The sequence below is a fragment of the Callorhinus ursinus genome, unplaced genomic scaffold (assembly GCF_003265705.2).
Source record: "Callorhinus ursinus isolate GAN/ISIS: 27379988/994484 unplaced genomic scaffold, GSC_fseal_2.0 scaffold29, whole genome shotgun sequence".
Lineage (NCBI taxonomy): Eukaryota > Metazoa > Chordata > Mammalia > Carnivora > Otariidae > Callorhinus > Callorhinus ursinus.
In genome coordinates, this window is record NW_027397091.1 from 5,364,244 (window position 1) to 5,383,354 (window position 19,111).

The 19,111-nt window shown below is 44.1% G+C and overlaps 1 protein-coding gene across 7 annotated transcripts in view; it reads left to right on the forward strand.

Annotated features, from left to right (window-relative positions):
* The first annotated feature begins 5,632 nt into the window (after positions 1-5,632).
* PLCB1 (phospholipase C beta 1) overlaps positions 5,633-19,111 on the forward strand; it is a 722,355-nt gene continuing 708,876 nt past the window's right edge. For all 7 annotated transcript variants that reach the window (XR_012374115.1, XM_025876536.2, XM_073878364.1 and 4 more), the window contains exon 1: positions 5,633-6,119. Coding sequence is in view for 6 of the 7 variants with exons in the window: in XM_025876536.2 (XP_025732321.1) it covers positions 6,021-6,119 (99 nt within the window). In the remaining variant the exon portion in view is untranslated. The remainder of the gene's footprint in view (positions 6,120-19,111) is intronic.

The following is a 19,111-nucleotide window of genomic DNA, read 5'->3' on the forward strand; positions in this document are numbered from 1 at the left end:
CTGTGGTCCTCACTCCCTAATGCCTGCATTTTCTGTGAAAGCCAGATTCTGCTGAGAGTGTCTCTCTTTAAACATTTTTGGAGCTGCACTTCCAAATTCTTCTTCTTTTTTTTTTAATGGTGTTTAAGGCGATCAGCCAGATTTCAATGAAAGCTTTTGCTTTACATGAATGATAAAATGGAGCTTAAATGAACATCAGGTTATTTTTCTTGTTTTTCCAAAAGAAAAAAAATCTCACCATTTTTGTAACATAACTAAATCAATCTGAAAGCTTTTTCTCTTTTGTGTGATAGAATGTAGACAAAATGCATTGTGCTGTTAAGAAAGGATTGAAATAAGAGCCTCCAGGGAAAAAAAAGTATAGGTTTTTTTTTTTTTTTCCATGTGCTGGTGATAATTTTAAGTTTCTTCTTTTGAGCCTCTGCTTATCTCAGTGTTTTACTTGATAACAGATCTCACTGAGTCAGAACTTGGCAATTTCATCATGATGCATGTTCCTATTTATCATCCAAGATGTATAAACCTTATCTCTTATATTGATGTGAAATGTAAATATGATACTAATGATATTAATGATATTTACTTCTTAACTTATGTGCTCTGAAAGTGTATTTCTTGTTCACATAAGTGTATTGGGCAGGTGAGCAAGTGATCAAGGTGACCTTCACCTTGCTGCTATCCAGGGACCCAGGCTAACAGAGGCTCTGCCTTCTCCAACACATGGCTCCCAAGGTCACCATGGGGGTTGTCTTCATTCCAGACAGTCAGGCAGGGAAGGGGTATGGAGCAGCACACATGGAGGGTTTTATGTGCCAAAGACTATTTAATGTAACTCAGATGTAGTTATGTTAAAGCTGGTTCTGGGAAGTTTTCCTTCATATCTCTGTTATTTCAGAAAGGGTAGAGTTAGAGGAATCTGATGCTTACATGCAATTAAAACTCATTTATTCAAAATGGAAAAGAGCTTTTGAATTCTAGCAGGTTAGAGATAAAAATGGGTATGATTAAAGTTTAGAGAATCAGTGCAGGCAAAAAGAAGTTGACTAGATCACAGACCCCAAAATTAGGTTGCTGCCTTTGAATACTGTTCATAAAAAGTTATTCTAAGGCACATTAAGGCAATAGAGTACCCTTTTGGAATAATTATAAATGCATTAACTACCACTGATTAACACTATGTGATAGAGGCTTACACACATGATTTCATAGCATACATAGGGTGGTGATTGCTTGTACTGGCTCTAGGGCCAAAGCGTCCAGGTTTGAATTCTGGTTCTTCCAACTTACTAGCTGAAAAATCGTGGACTAACATTTAACCCTTGCCTGACTCAGTTTCCTCCACTATAAAATGGAGGTAAGAATAGTAATCCAGGTGATGGGGTTCATGTGAGGATTAATGAATTAAAAGTGTAAAGCCCTTACAACAGTGCCTGGCACACACTAAGTTTTGATCACCATAATTCTTTACCCATTACCCATTAGGCTATTGTATGGAAATACAGTATTAGAAATATTCCGCTGGGTAAGAGACTTTCCCAGGGTCCCACAGCTAGCAATTGGTAGAACTGGTTGCTAGAAAGTAAGTCTGTTCAAATTAAAACACCAGTTCTTCCCACGATGGCAGGCCATAAGTGAATTATAAGAGACTGGGCTATATACCATAGTTTTCTAGGGAAATTGGGAATATTTATATCATACTGTGGTTGAAAGCAGGGAGAAATTGCTCAGGTCTAAGTTGTAGGTTCTAGAAGTGACTAGCATAGTGGTGAAGAGGCAAGTTCTAAAGTCAGTGTTCTTTGGTCTCAATCTCACTTCTAATCTGTGTGAGCTTGAGCAGGTTAATTCATCCCTCCAAGTCTCAACTTTGTAATTAGTAAAATGGGAGATAATAATATTGTCCACCAGATCAGCTGGGAGTAACAATATGGCTTACGCAATAAAGACACTTATCAGGAAATCTAGAAATGGTCAAAGAGTTAACAATCTCATGAAGGGCCATATTTGCATATTTCTATTTGGCCATTCTTTTTACACAGCAATGTGCTGCGGAGAGAGAGAGAGGGTCGGGGGAGAGAAATGCTTCCCTGAAGCCCTACCTTTCTAATTCATTGGCCAGATTTGGATCTCTTCACCACCTCCTAAACCAATCAAAGACTAAGGAGAATAGGATTCTATAACTGGTTTAGACCAATAGACCAATAATTGTTCATTCCTTGGGAAAAGGAAGGGGCCACCTTCCCCAAGCATCTGAATCAAATCAAGGTGTCCTTACAAGAAAAAGAGGGTGGGAGGGTGCTGTTGAATAGTAAGCATTATGTTATTGAGTGTCTGGGAGGTGCTTAGCTTAGCGCTCTGGCCTATAGTGAATACTCAGTAAAGATTAGCTTTGCCAACTCCCTGAGGCTGACATTCTGGAGGGCAAATCTGTGCTCTCACAAAAAAACAGAAACACAAACAAAAACAAAACCCCAAACACAGAACTTTCTATTGTTTTAAAAACAGAACACTGAACTTGAACTTGATGGATCATAGGCCTGGCTCACACAATTTTGGATGTCCCTACAGGTCCCTTTTCCTGACAAAAATCCCCACACTTTAAAAGTATTTCTGCCTTGTATCCTTACCCAGAGGTGTGGAAAATGAGGGGGTTGAACCAACCTGCCTCAAGCCTCATCAAACATGTTGAAGAGATTTATCCCATAGCCTTCCTGGATCAAACTGCATCCTCTTGCTGGCACAGGAAGTTCTGGGAGCCCATGTTTGTCTTGAAAGACCAACACTCTTCAGAATTCTACAGCTCTCTTCTCCTTATACGCACATTCACAGAAACAGCTGGGAAGGAACAAGAATACTATACAAACGACTCAATCAGCTATCGCTACCATGACGGTATCTAACAAATGACCCTCTCAGTAACATTCAACAATGAGCATCTATTGTCATGTTCACAAGTCTGCAGGATGACTGGGTTTTGGCAAATCTAGGATGGGTTCTATTGGATCATCCTCTAACCTGGAGATTAGGCCTTGGTCTGCCTCATATGGCTCCCTGAAATATGTTTATCTCATGGCAATGGCAAGAAACCCAAGGGGGCAAGCCCAACCTCACAAGCATATTTTAAGCTCTTGCTCATATCACATCTCCTAACATCCCATTGGCCAAAGCAAGCGCTACAGCCCAACATCAATGGGGTGGATAATTCACAGGCATCTAGTTGAAAACTGCAAGGTCACATGGCAAAATGTGTGGATACAGAAAGGGGCAAGGAAAAGAACATGGAAGGCACCACGAAGAAGCTAGGTCTACCTTTTCATTTGGTCACAGCCCATCTCTAATCCTCCAAATTCCTCTTCTAGAGGGCACAACTCTTGTCGGTCTTGCCTTCCTTAGCCACTCTGGTGGGTAAAACCTATTTGACCAAGAATCCTTCCTGTAGATCATGGAGAGATTGCAAGGGGAAAGAAAAGACAAATAAAGAGAAAAGACAGAATAGGAAAGCGAAAAGAACCACTCTGGTAGGATCCATTGTAAGGACAATTGAGAAGCCTGGAGGCAGTCTTGTTGCATCCTCTAAAGTAAGGAAAAGCAACATGGGATCGTGCCTGGTGACTTCTGCAAGGTAACTGGCAAACCAGGGCTGCCAGGCTGAGTTTTACTCAGGTTTTAGTTTAGGGACATGTGATCCAGATGAAACAAGTCAGTCTTTACAGGGATTCTTTCTAGCAAGTGGCTTCCAAGGACAAGGTGAGCCCCCCACCCCCCCCAAGAGAGCACGAGTCAGGGGTCATGTTCACCAGGTTAACCCTGGTGATTCTTATAGTGCGTAGTATATAGCTGGTGATCAACACATATTTTTTGAATGCACTGAACTATTTGATAAGAAAATTTCCCCATTGAAGTTTTGGTAATGTTTTAACTTAGTTTATAAACACTGGGCCTGGAAAATCCTAGGGGCCGAGGATAGAGAGAACAAATGCTTAAGAGAAAGGAAGATTTCTCTCATTTTTTCTTTGTTCATATACTGTTTCTTCTTTTTAAAAATCAGTTTCATTGAGATAAATTTTATTTTATTTTTATTTTTTTAATATTTTATTTATTCAACAGAGAGAGAGACAGTGAGAGAGGGAACACAAGCAGGGGGAGTGGGAGAGGGAGAAGCAGGCTTCTCATGGAGCAGGGAGCCCAATGCGGGGCTCGATCCCAGGACCCTGGGATCATGACCTGAGCTGAAGGCAGACACTTAACGACTGAGCTACCCAGGTGCTCCTAGATAAACTTTATTTATGATAAAATGTAATCATTTTAGTTCTATGCGTTTTGACAAATGTGTACCTGCGTGATATAGAACGTTTCCAACACCCCCAAAAGCTCCCTGGTGCCCCTTCTCTGTCAATCCCTGCCTATTCCTGGCCACAAGTGACTAATAACCTGCTTTCTGCCAATATAGGCTAGTTTGCCTATTCCAGAATTCCTCCAGTTGTTTGTTTACCCATTAAACCTGTTGATTGGCATATGTAGTTTCCAGTTTGGACTATGATGAAGAAATCCATGAACACTGTTACATAAGTCTGTGTGAACGTACATTTTCATTTCTCTTGGGAAGTCCTGGGTTTTAGGATAAGTAAACGTTTAACTTTTTGTAAGAAACTGCTCCAAAATGGCTTTACCATTTTATACTCTCTCCAGCAATGGATGAGAATTCCAGTTGCTCTATATGCTCTCAAACACTGGTATTATCAATCTTAAATTTTGCGTATTCTGATGGGGGTCCTCTCTTTTCTACGAAATGAGAAATGTTTGTTGAAAGAGGACAAACATTCTTAGATTCATGTTACTAAATGAGCAAGTTTCTATCCATAAGACACCTCTCTCTCCTTTGTCTCTCCTCTCCCTCTGTCTGTCTGTTTCTTTCTCTCTCTCTCTCTCTCTCTCTCTCTCTCTCTCTCACACACACACACACACACACACACACACACACACACACACACCACCACCACCACCACCACCACCACGTGGAGAGGGGGCCTTCTGTCTCCGTGGGAAACAAAACCATTGTTTCTCTTAGGATGGACTTTCTTTCTCAAAGGCACGACTTAACCGCATGCCCCTGCTTCAAGACCAGCGCGCTGCAAACTCTCAGGCGCCGCAAGGTTTCCCCAAAGAGCTCTCACGCCGCCTCTCAACTGCTCTCCTCTCTACCAATAAATAAAAATTGTCCTTGCAAAGAGCTGGGTTGTGGCTGCGCTGGAGAGCTCCAGCTAGGAGCTGCCTCTCTGAGGCTGCCTCTCTGATCCCTCCCGAACTCTCCCTTTTCCCACCCAGTTTGGATCCGAAGACATTCCAGGCTTCGGCGCAAGTTCCCCGGAAAGCCCCAGGGAACGCGTGGCTCGCGGGCACCCCGGGCACCCCTGCAACCGGGGCATGGGGCATGCTCAGAGGGCGCGCGGGCGGCGCAGGCGTTGGCTGCAGTGGGGCCCAGGAGCCGGGAGGTGCCGCTGCGTCCCCGCTTCCCGGCGCCTGACCCAGCGCGCAAAGTTGGGCTGGAAGCCGCCGGGGGAAGGAGGGACCGAGCCAGCGAGGGTGGCGGGGAAGCGGGGCGGGAGGAGGAGGGAGGAGGGGAAGGAGCGGGTGGGGGGGGCGCCGAGCGTGTGTCACTCGCGCTCTCCCTCTGTGTATAGAGGATGTGCTGAATGGTGCGCTTCGAGGCGGCGGCGGAGGAGGAGCAGTACCCGGCGGCAGCTGGCAGCCTCGGCAGCCCGGCTCGGCTTCCCTTCGCCCTCCGAGGCTCCGCAGCCACCGCGGGCGCCCGACCCCGCGTCCCGCCCGGGGCATGGCCCGGCGCCTGGCCCCCGCGCGCCCCGCTTGCTGAGCCGCGCCGTAGGAGGTGCGGAGGCCGGGAGGCCGGGGGAGGCCGGTGGGAGAACAGAGTCGAGAGCCTCGCGAGCCGAGAAAGGAGCCCGCGCCCCGCGCCCCGTCCCTGCCGCGCTCGCCCGGGCCGCCCGGAGCCCCGATGAGCCCAGATGGCCGGGGCTCAGCCCGGAGTGCATGCTTTGCAACTCAAGCCCGTGTGCGTGTCCGACAGCCTCAAGAAGGGCACCAAATTCGTCAAGTGGGATGATGTAAGTCGGGGGCGGCGGGCTGGGGGCGCCAGCGGGGGCGCGGGGCACGGGGCCCGGCGCGGGGCGGGCGGCGTGGGGGTGGGGCGAGGGGCGCGTTATGCAATGGGCGCCCCGGATCGGGCCGGGGCGGCCTCGGGGCGCGCGGGGTGGCCACTGCCGAGGCGGCTGGCAGAGAGCAGCGGCTTCGCGCGCGCTCCTGGGCTCCACGGATTCAGGAGTTGCCATCCTTGCTCGGTCTGGCAGGCGCCCCCTGAGGGTCTTCTCTCTTTGGGGCCAGTGGAGCAGGAGGGGCAGGCTTTGCCAGGGACGGTCCTGAGAGTTTGGAAAGTGTGAAGTTGGGACCAGCTGGAGAGCGCTGGGGTGTGACCAAGACGCGCCCCTCTCCGCCCGCAGACGCACCCCCCCATTACCTCTTTTGCCCCCTCTCCAGAAGGAACGGCCTTGAAGTCCGAAACTGTTCAGTAACTGCTAACCCCCCTGGCGCTCTTATGGGAGCCCACGCGGCAGAGAACACAGCGATCCAGCCGACAGGTGGTCGCTGATGCCAAACTTCAGCGCCTGGCTCGGGAGTGAGGGGCCTTGTGAAGGGCCGGTGAGGACACAACTGAGGAGGACTACAGGGCAGAAGCGGGAGCACTGAGGGGTCTAGGAGTCCTCAGTGGGCCTGCGGGCAAATGAGGAGGGCTAGTGTTTTGGGGGGAACTGAGCTGGCTGGAGTCCTCAGCTCGAAACAGACCCGGCAAGGCATTCCCCCACCATTTATGTACCTCTTTTGCCAAGTGGGGCAGAGCTTAGCCCAGACCCGGATCTCCAGGATTTCACATGAGCCCTGGACCCCCGGACTTCAAGTGACACCCACCCCCCACCATTGCCTTCACACACTTTTATAATAATCTTGCTGAAAACATGGGAATCTTCAGATGGAGGACATTTTCGTACCAATTTATGTGTCCTGGGTGTCATTCAAAAGGTTTGATAAGAACAACCCACTGGGATCAACCTGAGCTGTCAGGATCTAGAGAAATTTAGGTCCAAATGAGGAAGACGTCTCTTAAACAGGAGGAATTATCAGAGAATAAGGTGTTCTTGCTGAAAAGATTTTCCACCTAGTAAATTATAGCCTGTTATCCTCCAGGGTATTTTTCTTTAATCTTCTTAAGCCATTTTCCAGTGTCTGAAAACAATTTAAATATTCCAGGTAGCGAATCCAATTACTTAGCTGAGTGAGTCTGTGTCTATATTTTGTCCAGTTGGAAGTGTAAACGAAACTTGGAGTATGAGCCACAGCTTCCTTGAAAGCTAATGCTAATTATCAAATGCTGTAGGCAAGGTTGTAAACCTACATCCTTTTACTGAGGACTTTACACTTCTCTTCTTCCGTCCCACTGTAATGACCGGATGTTTTTGTAAATGGAATAGAATCTAAACAATAAGTTCAGACACAGATTAAACGCTTTGTTTGTGTGAAGGGAAAACAACAACAACGAAAGAGAAAATGCAATTCAGCAACGAATGAAACAGTCTTACCCATCTTGAGGTCTCGAATAGAGAGCGGATGTGATGAGCAAGAGGGTAAGGGCGGAAGGAAGAGAGAGAGAGAAGGACTTTACAGGATATAAAAGGGTATTCCACCATAAGCTCTGGATTTATTCACAGTGATGATTTTATTTTATTTTATTTTATTTTTTTTAAAGATTTTATTTATTTATTTGAGAGAGAGAATGAGAGAGAGAGCATGAGAGGGGGGAGGGTCAGAGGGAGAAGCAGACTCCCTGCCAAGCAGGGAGCCCGATGCAGGACTCGATCCCGGGACTCCAGGATCATGACCTGAGCCGAAAGCAGTCGCTTAACCAACTGAGCCACCCAGGCGCCCTTCACAGTGATGATTTTAAACAATGGTCCAGAATGTCGTATTTGGAAGAAGATAAGCAGCATCACTTTAAAAATGAGGCTCTTCTACGGAACACATTTTGATACATCTTGGTAGATGATTTTTATTATGTGCATTCATGGCATGTGTATTTCTTCCTTACCTACTAATGCCAGGCCCTATCCTAGCTCACGAGGTGGTGATGAATGTAGACAGAATCTCTGCTGTTACAGACCTTACATGATAGGTGGAGGAGACAGAAAATGACCGAGAACACCGATCATATAGAGATGAGGAGTGATGCAATGAGAGTGGAGAGGCCACCAGTCAGACACCACCTGAAGAAGGTGAGAAGCGCTCCTCCTGAGCACAGCAAGAGTGAGTTTACTGGGAAACCCTACAGGAAGGATGTAGGCACTAAAGAGCGGGAGCCTCGAGAATCTCAGATCTTCTATAGGGAAGAACCTAGACTGCACCCAGGAGTCACGTTATCAGGAATATGATGAACTCTCCTGCAAGTTCCTTGGCGGGCTGTCTCCGCGGTGATCTTGAACGAAGAGGAGACCAGACTTTCTCAGGTCCCCTGTATTCTCCTCAGGTGGATACAGGTGACCTAAGTTCACATTTGAACCTGGGTTCCAGTTCATATTTGCCCTTCCCAAATCAAGCCAGGTTAGGTGATCTGGCTCATTATATTGCATCTTAGTGATACTTTATGAGGAAGACAGAAGAGAACTAGATTTTGAGTCCAAAGGCTTGAGTTTACCTGCTGATTCTCTTGCCAGTCAGCTGTGTGACTTGAGGTTAATCACTTAACTTTTCTGAATCTTTGCTGCCTCTTGTGCAAGACTTTGAGAATGCTACATTTTTTTAAACCTGTTCTACATATAGTGGTTGGGAGTAGCCAGTAGGATAAAGCGGCACTTCTCACAATTGGGCATGCATCAGAATCATAAGAGGGGGCTTGGTAACTCTCAGATCGCTGGGTCCCACCCTCGATTTCTGATTCAGAAGGCCTGACAATCAGCAGTTTTCATAAGGTCTTGAGTGCTGCTGAGGCTGCCAGTCTGGGGAACCACACTTGGAAACCACTGAGATACGGTTGTGAAGTAACTTAAAAAGTATGATAGATAGCTCCCGTGATCTTGTCAGCCTGAGTCAGTTTTTGCGAGTTTGTGATTTTAATTTTATCTCTATGTTTGTCTGTTGAGAAATTCATCCAATTGTTATCTTTCTAAGAGGTAGAAGGACCTCAATGACGGAATCATGGACCATCTTTTTAGCTCTTATGGCATATTTTGTGAAGTGTCTCGGATGCCTAGGCTGGCTTAATTCACATCCATACGTGTCTTTTGAATTTCCTTTATGCAATGAAAAATTTTCAACATTGTCGCCTGCTTCTGGTGGGACTGTTAGGAAGGGAAAGAGAAGCTAGAGGATTTTTGAGAGGCCTTCTTGTCTGTCTTTGAGCAGGGGAGACTGCTGTGTTTCTCCTTTTGGCTCTGACTTTGGGAAATACTTGCATCCCCCCTGCCCCAGGGGTGCATCCCCACCTGCTTGTCTAGGGGAAACGTAAGTGCTGGAAATATTTTTAAAATCTCTCAAATATCTGATCTCCCTTAAAAACTGTAGAACCCTGCTCTCTGGTCCTTAAGAAGAAAGATGGGCAAACTCAGAAAACAGATTCTCAATAGCCCCTTAGAAAGCATAATAATACATTTGAAAATGATGAGTATGGGGTGATTTAAAGTTGTGGTGAGATTATCTCTTGTTCCTTGAGTGGTTAAAACACCATAATCACCCATCCTCTTTTTCTGCCCACCATATGGAATGGAAGATGTCACCTAGCAGGTGCACTTGCCCTGCATAATCTGTTGGCTGCCTACCGGCTTCATGGCTGTGGCTTCATGGCTGTGGATGCTCGGAGGGTGGTAGTCAAAAGCTTTGATGTAGGCACTAACCAATCACAACAGACAGTAGGTGGGCGATGGAGTGGAGGCAGGGTCTCAGAGAACTCCCTCTTGCACCAGGACCAGGCACTGGCCTTTCTTTGACCTGATCCTGAGGAGGGCTGGGGATCCCCAGGGTCTGTGGGGCGTGTAGAATTATTTCAAAGTTTGAACAACTAGTATTAGCGTGTATAGTCAGAACATCAAGGCCAGCAGATCCAGGACTGACCTATCTTGGTGATCTGTTTTACCAATGGTATCAAAGGATGCAACTTTGTCCTTGCTTTTATTTTGCATTTGTATATTCTGAGCCCCTGTAGTGGAGGGGGGCGGTGTAAAGGGCTGTGGGTGTTGTGGGAGAGTTCTGGTGAGATGGAGGGGGGTGGGGGTTCCTTTCTGCATCTGTTAGGGAGCTTGAGAGATTGTGAGTCTGGCCCCCTTCTCTCCTGGTGGTTGGCCTTGCTCTGTACTGGAAAGTATGTGGAGGAAAAGAGAAAGGCTAGAAACCCTACAGTAGGCCCTCCCAGCCCCTGATTTGTGCCTGTGTAAGTTCCCAGGACCTTGTCTCCTTGTTCTACAACCTCTAGGACATGGAAGACTTCTCATTTGTTTGTTCTTTCTTTTTCTCTACTCTTGCCCTCCAAATTCCAAGCTCACTGTAAGTTACTTAATGCACTTCAACCTCAGGTTCCTCATTTGTGGTGTGAGGATTGTAATATTTCCTGCTGCATGGAACAGCTGTTAAGGTTAAGTGAGGGGAGGCACATGCATTGTTTTGCATAGTGTCCAACACACAGGAAACCCTTAATAAAACACAGTTTTAAAAATTATTGTCCCCCCAGTAGAGGGCCATGAATTTTGTCATAGTGGCCAGTGTATGTTAGATGACTCTTTTATTCTATAAGTGGGAAGATCCAGACCTTTAATGTATTTTGTTGCCTTTAATGTGGGCTTTGATTTTCATATTTTATAATTAGAAAAAGAAAAAAAATCACATTTTTATCCTTTTTAAAAAAATTCAGGTGTTTCAGAGAAAGTGAATCTATATAAAAAGCAGGACACATTTTCTTTAAAGCAAGTCAGTTTAAAAAGCATCCAAAAGCTTTATTTCTACTTAAATTCTTAAAATACTTACATATATATATATGGAAGGAGGAAGCAATTAAACAAAACTCTTGTAATTTAGTAAGAATATATATATATATTTAAAATAAATATATATAAAAATAATCTCTGTACATTCTGTCTCGCAAGCAGTCTAACTCAAAAGTTGTAATTGTGCCTGGCTAAGTTGTTTGAGGAGAAAGCTGAGGAAGCTCAAAGGTTTGGATTTGCATTAATGCCCCATGGATTTTAAACAAGTAGCACCCTCCTCCCTCTCTACCACTCCTCCCCCCGCAAACAAAATCTCTGCAGTTAAAACAGGTAATGGGGAAGGTGCAGTATACGACCCAGCATCATACACAAAAGCTTAGTTAGAATATTTGCATTATGTAGAATTTGCAGTTACAGATTCCCAAATGATGACAGCAGATGATGGATGACCTGGACAAGATTTATGAAGGGAGCAGAGAGGAAGGGTTCACAAGATGGGCATTCGGCAGCACTCACTTCGGAAAGGTTATGGGAAACAGGAAAGAAACAGCTCTTGCTGGTAGGTGGTGGATCTGGTTGGGGCCCCCACCGAGCGAAAGGCAGATTGTAGACTGGTAAGCTGACAGGGGCCCTCTAAAAGGCCACTTCAATATGCCCAGATAGATCCATTTTTGACGTCCAAAGAGCTTTTGTGAATTTCTACTGATAGTAATTACTTTAAGTGTAAAAGTATTAACTTTTCCAAAAAGCTAGTCAAATAAAGCTATTTTAAGCTTTTTATCAGAGTGTAACATGCATGCAGTAAAAGACAAAAATCGGGAACAGCACTGATGGCCCCAGGTGCTCCCTTCCCCTTGCTACATCTCCTCCCAGGGCTAACCATAATCTGACTTAGAACTCTGTAGATTTGTTTTGCCTGTTTTTGATCTAAAAAAAAAAAAAAAAAAAACCTCTTTTTTAATTTCCAGTGAAAACAAAACAAACCCTCTTCAGCCTAAAGCATGTTTTTATTACTGCTGAATGAACCCTCTCGAACAATAACAGCAAAAATGACTTACCTTCTGTTTAGATGGCACTTGATTAGGTCCTTATCTGTCCTAAGGTGAAGTCTGGGAAGGGAAGCAAGGTGTAAATGCCCCAAAGGAGGAAACAGTTTAACAAAACTCTAGTAATTTATAAGGAAATGTAATGTCTACAGGCTGTTATTGGCATAGGAAAGCCGACTAGCAGAATGCTGTTTGTGGGCTATCTTTTTCTCTTCTACATTTTCTCTCTTATGTTGCCTGACTTTGATATTCCTGCCTGTGGTGCATTAGGATAGTTTGCTCTGGCTATTAGCATATTTTGAATACTTCCCTTGAAAGTTCAGCCTATCAATAAATAACTTCAAATTATATTTACCTGCAATGATGTTTAAATGGGACAGGAACATTTTTCTTTTTTTATGTCGAACTTGCGAACTTGGTAACCCATGATTAAATGTTTCTTTATCAGGATCGATTCATGTTATCATGAACAAGGAGTGCCAGCAGAAAATGGAATGGGATTGATTGTGAATTGTTGACTAATGCTATGGATCTCACCTAAATAACACATTCTTGGTGACTGAAAATGTTGGCTTTCCTGTTACCCAAGCTGATGTTAGGTTCATGCAGCCTTTTCAAATCATGTCATAAATTCCATCTGCTCAGGCAGATTTCATAATGCTTCCCTTTCTCCATCTATGTCATGTCCGATGCCCCAGTCTAAGCCATGTACTCCTGTGTATCAGTAGGGAAAGGGATTGGAGACATATTTCTGAGCTCAGTTACACATGAGATTTTAAGGAAGCCATCAATTTCTGGAACAAGCTAACTGAAATATCATGTAAAGTGATTTTCTTATCCTCTTCACAGGTTAATTTCAATTTTTGGAAATTTTAACTTTAATTTGCATTCTGAAAAAAAATGTTTGGGTCTGTGTCTTAATTGATGTTGACTAAATCTGTACATTTATCAAGAAACTAAATTATTGTAAATGGGGAAAGAGACTATTATATAAAATCAGAAAAAAATAGTATTAAAACAGAACAAAAGCATCCCACATTTGTTTTTCATTTCAGGGGCTCTTTTAGTTCATGATATTTGCTTTATGTTTTGTTTCTTTTTATGACATTAAAGTTTTAAGAAGCAGGTTCAGGGAAAATGGATTAGTTAGCAAAGAAAACACTTTTACCCAAACTCATCACGATGGGTATGGGCCTATAACATTGATACCTAAAAGATTAAGAGATTATTTTGCTGTTAAAAAGTCAAATTTTATTTGGAACTTGTTTATAAGTTAGGTAAGAGAAAGTTAATTTTTTTTAATTTTATTTATTTATTTGACAGAGACACAGTGAGAGCAGGAACACAAGCAAGGGGAGTGGGAGAGGGAGAAACAGTCTTCCCGCGGAGCAGGGAGCCCGATGTGGGACTTGATCCCAGGACCCTGGGACCATGACCTGAGCTGAAGGCAGATGCTTAACGACTGAGCCACCCAGGCGCCCGAGAAAGTTAATTTGATTCATTTTATAGAAGAGGCCATATGAACTCAAAAAGAGATGGAAGACCACAGAACAAGGCAGCAAATGAGCTAATAGATTTAAAAAAATGAAGGACGCTAAGCATGAAGCTTTCTCAGGTTTTGTCTCAGGTATGGTTGAGTCTCAGGTAGCATCAATTTTCACATCCTCTTAGTGGGACTTTTTAAAATGCGGAGTCTGGAAATCTAAAGCTACATTTACCTTTGGAGGCATCTGATATTCTGGCTGTAAATTATGTTCCACCAGTATGAGATGCACTCATAGGAGTTGGGGAAAGCGGAGGTATGAGTAAAACCACCTTTCTGCATTCTTGGGCTTGTTTCCATAGATAAGTGAGATGCTGAAGGAAGAAACATGACCTTCTCTAATTGTTCTTCAGTGGCTTGTTTCCGGGGCCATGGGTCTAAAGAGGCAATGGCAAGAGGGTGCTCTCTGTTCTCAGGTTACTCTTCCTTTGTCTTCAGCTAAGCTGGTGTGTTCTTAACTCCAGGAGTTCCTTCTGGATTTCTTACCTTTCTGAATGTGCTGGAGGCAATCAATAGCTCTCCTCAAGGGTCAGTGCCGTGGTGTTCTGGGATCATTCATGGAGGCCCAACCTGACGCCCCCCTTCCCCAATCCTTGTGATTCTGTCAAATGCTTAATTGCTTGTAATTAAATCCTTTTATGTTCCAAAATTTCCAGAGAGATTTCTGTTTTCTTCACTAAGCCCTGCTTGATAGGCCTTTTATGGTTCTAGGATTTCATGATTTTCAGTCCTTATGTGCAAGCACCGTGTACATCCCATGTAGTTTTCTCCTTCGATATTACATTTGTGTAACATAGAGTTTTGCTTTAACGCTGCCTCTGGAGTTCAATATCGAGAGTGAGTTCTAATAACAGGCGCTTATAAAGCACTATTATTTATTTATACACTCCCATTCAGTCATCAGGACCACCTTGAGTGGTAGGAAAAGGCAAGCGTTATTCCCATTTTATACAGAAGCAAACTGAGGCTAGTGAGTTGTGACTTGTTCAAGGACATACAACTGGTTAGTTAAATTTAAAATTAAGTCTGGTTACATTCTGGGCTCTTTCCAGGCTACCATGGTATCTCCAAACAGAATCCTTTTGGTAATAAAAGACTTTAAATAGAATCCAGATCAATATTAGTTGAAAAAAATTCTTCTCCAAAGAATCTCCCCGATTTTAAGATTCATACAAAGGGGATTTAGATCCCTACATACTTACACCTTTTGGCTATTGTCTTCAAAAACAGTTATTTTTATGGTGTATATGCAAAGTCCATTTTTGTCTACATCGTGTTACATGGGAACGTGGGAAAGCTTCATTGCTACTTTGAGGCATAGGGTATATTCTAGTCTACAAAGGTTCTGTATCAGTCATTCAATATAGACACGTGATATATGTGGATATTCAGGAAGGGTGTTAAAGGCCATTTTTTCATGCCTACTAAGTAACACCTTGTGTCTAGCAAGACTCATTGCATGTGCTTCTCCACCTTTTTCTCTTTCCAACATACTTGCAAAATGTTGTATTTTGTTGGTTTCCCGTAAAGACGGGTCCTGTGGCTTCTTATGGAAATCATTCATCTTGGGAACCTTGGTAGGCATGAAGGAAATGTAGATGGTGGCCTTAAGCAGGATGCAGAATGGCTCGAATTCAAGGTAGTGTCAGTCAAGAGGCCAGCTCTAGATTACCAGTGCAGGAAGGTGCATACCAGGAGGTGGATATGCCTTGTCTGTATTATAACTGGACCAAGGCACCTGGAGGTCTATAGCTTTATGTTACTTATCTTCTTTCTTTCCCTAGGGCAGAGCATAGGCTTGGTACTCAGTTGGTGCTGAAGGAATGTTTGTGGAATGAAGGAAGTGTCTGGTGTGTGTCTGCACTGCGTTCACACAGGGAAGGCAGACCTGGAGGGTGGTCCGGTTCTGAAGAGACCTTCATGACATACTGCCCGTAACATTGGTTGGAAATCCCTGCCTTACATCCTTACATTCTATCTGAAATCTCCCAGAGTCCTAAGGGACTCTGTGGCCTTCCTAGATAGGGTTTCTGGATGAGAGCTGGAGAAGCAAAATGTTTATTGTCAATACAGGGCTGACTGTGGTTACAGGACCGATTTCCTGTAAGGTATAAATATGGCTTAAGGTTGAGTGTGTACTCAATTGCAATTTAATATTGGTTGAAAATTATGATGCTCAATGTATTTGTATCCCATATTCTGAATGTTACCAGTGGCTTCTGTTTTTTGAAAAAGATGCTCGCACCACTACCCAAGTATTGCTGTGAAAATTACCCTTAAAGCAATTCAGACACGTTAGGAGTGATAGAACAAAAGACTGATGGTTGTGAAAACATTCTCTTTATTATGCTCATGATTCACAAAGGCTTCCTTCCTTCCCCACTCCTCCTTTAATTAAGGGGGCCACCTACATTCTCCCACCTTACCTCTGGTCCCCGGGAAAGCATACCTTTCCAGGTTCTGGAGCCCAAGATTCCTGGTTTCTCTGGATCCTGACTTTATTATTATCTCCCCTTTGGTAGTATCTGTTAAAGTTTTCCCTCCTCTGAAGCTCCTCCAAGAACATATCAATATACCTTTTAGTCATAAAAATCCCAAGGTGGAATTCTGCACAATGTTCTCCAGCCTTCCTCCTGTAGTTACTGCCCCCTCCATCATTTTCCCTGCCATGACTGAAGTGTTGCTTATACCCACCATCCCCCTTTCCTGACATCCCAGCTACTCCTTGTCAACCCCGACTGATAACTTTCCAGAACCTGTCTTTGCTTCCTTGCTTCTTTTTTTTTTTTAAGATTTTATTTATTTGAGAGAGGGAGAGAGAATGAGAGATGGCACGAGAGGGAAGAGGGTCAGAGGGAGAAGCCGACTCCCCGCTGAGCAGGGAGCCCGATGCGGGACTCGAGCCCGGGACTCCAGGATCATGACCCGAGCCGAAGGCAGTCGCTTAACCAACTGAGCCACCCAGGCGCCCGCTTCCTTGCTTCTTTACCTGCTGTGGCTTTTTATCCACCCATGCAGTATTCATGATGAAAATATGGATTGATGCCTCTTAAAACTAGACATTTTGTTAGTGTTGTGATGATAAAATGTTTGGTTCCTGACCTTGGGGAATTTGTATTCTATTGAAGGAGATAGATGCTAAAAAAATAGAAGTATAATTATTTCATTATAATGCCGGTAAGTGCTACAGAAAAAGGTATGGAGGTACATGTGAGCAAAAGAAATGTGGAAGGGTCCCCTGGAGGCATTCTGCTTATGGAAAGACTTGGGTTCTAAGTGGGACTTAGGCCATCAAGAGGAGGGGAGAGTGTGTCAGGCCAATGGAATAGCACATGAGGGCATTCCAAGGATCAAAGGATGTCCTTTGGAGGACAGAGCTGAATAAGCAGGTGGGGAACTTGTGGTTCAGGTAATGCTGGCAGGATGGCAAGTGGCCTGCTGAGGCCACTGCAAGATTTTATCATAAAGTCAATGGGAAGCCATTAAAGCCGTGTTTTCCAACCTCAGTGCTATTGACATTTGGGGTTAGATAATTCTCTGTTGTAGGGGGCCTCTGCATTATAGGATGTTTTGCGCCATCTCTGGCCTCTACTCACTAGATGTCAGTAGCAAAAACCCCAGTGTGACAAACCAAATTTTCTCTGGACATTGCAAAATTGCCCCAGTTCAGAACCACTGATTAAATTAAACCACTGATTTAAATCTTAACTGATTTTAAAAAGTATTGGGTTAATGCATGTGCATGCACGTGCGCGCACACACACGCACACACATACCGCACATGAGAAATTGCTCAACATCATTAGTCATTAGTCATAGGGAAATGCAAACTCAAACCGCGGTGAGATGCCCCATTATACCCACCAGCGCTATATCTTACTAAAAAATGGTCCCTTTCCTCAGCTGATGCCCCCATTAAGCAAAAGCACCTTGGATGACTGGGGATCTGGGCTGTTGTTTGAATTTGGAGTACAGTCTCTGAAGTAATCTGTGTGGTATTTGAGGAAATATATTTCCAACTTTTCTCTGTATTGTGTTAAGAGAGATTTTTATACCTATCAGTAAAATGTGAATATGGAAATGGTGCTTCTCACCACTGTTTTGCATCTTCTCTTCTGGACCTGGTAACAGACCTCTGCTTTCCTTTATTTGAGGGAAATTTCAGACTGGATAGACCTGTGGAAGAAAATTCTCATCAGTGCTGATGTATGTGGAAGTCTGACCTCACTGATCCTTAGCCAATATGTTAGCATCCTTTATTGTTTTATTTTTGTTTTTTGTTTGCATAGTTAGGGTTGCATTGCCAGTGTTTGATGGGATCACATTTGCTTTTCTGTGTGACCCTTAGAATTCTTTTTCCCTGTTTATACAGCTGTTTTCCCTGCAATATATATATTTGCCATCTTTGGCTCTCCTTTCTCCTGATGCAGGTCTTGGGCAGTCTCTCTGGAACATTGTTATTTTTCCTTGTTGACTCTGTAATATTGATTAATTTAGAAGTACCTGTCTTTATTCATATGTGTTCTCTTGTAACAGCATAAAAACATCAAATCACTGTGGAGTTAGGATTGTGGTCGACATTGACCAATAGACCTTCTGATAATGGTACTAAGGAATATGCTGTGGGTCTATGGACTGGTCCTTCACATTAGCTGTAAGGTTTAGGGTTATTCTTTGCACTAGTTTGCTAGAGCTGCCTCCACAAAGTACCACAGACTGGGGGGCTTAAACAACAGAAATTGATTTGCTCACAGTTTTGGAGGCTAGAAATCTGAGATCAAGGTGTTGGCGGAGCTGGTTCCTTCCTTGTGGGCCATGAGGGAAACATCTGTTTAGGCCCATGACCTGGCCTGGTGGATGGACGGCTTTTCCCTGTGTCTCCACATCGCCTTCTCTGTTTCTGTGTCCAAATTTCCTCTTCTGTAAGGACACCAGCCTCATTCGATTTGGGCCCACCCTTGTGACCTCCTTTCAACGTAATCACCTGTGTACAGACTCCAAGTATGGTGACATTTATTTGAGGTACTGGGGTTAGGACAAAAAAACATAAATTTTTTGTGGGGGCCACAATTCTTCCCACAACATACCTCGACCTGGCAGAGTATATAGCTCCGAGGGTGGCAACCTGCTGGCCCTATCCAGATATTTGAAGCATCGACGCTTAGGGAAGCAACTAGATTTATTTTGCACTACTTAGATGTTAAAACTGGATGGTAACTGTGTAAATGGAAAAATAACCCAAATTTGCTAGGTGGGGGGAATTATCTGACCAAGTTTGCTTTGTGAAAAACATTTCCCTACTAATGAGACACCTCATTTCTCCATAAGTTCGAGAGCTACACTACCTAGGAGAAAATAGAATGTAAGCCACTTAGGAAATTTAACATTTTCTAGAAGTCATATTAGAAGAGGTAAAAAGAGGGGCGCCTGGGTGGCTCAGTCATTAAGCATCCGCCTTGGGCTCAGGTCATGATCCCAGGGTCCTGGGA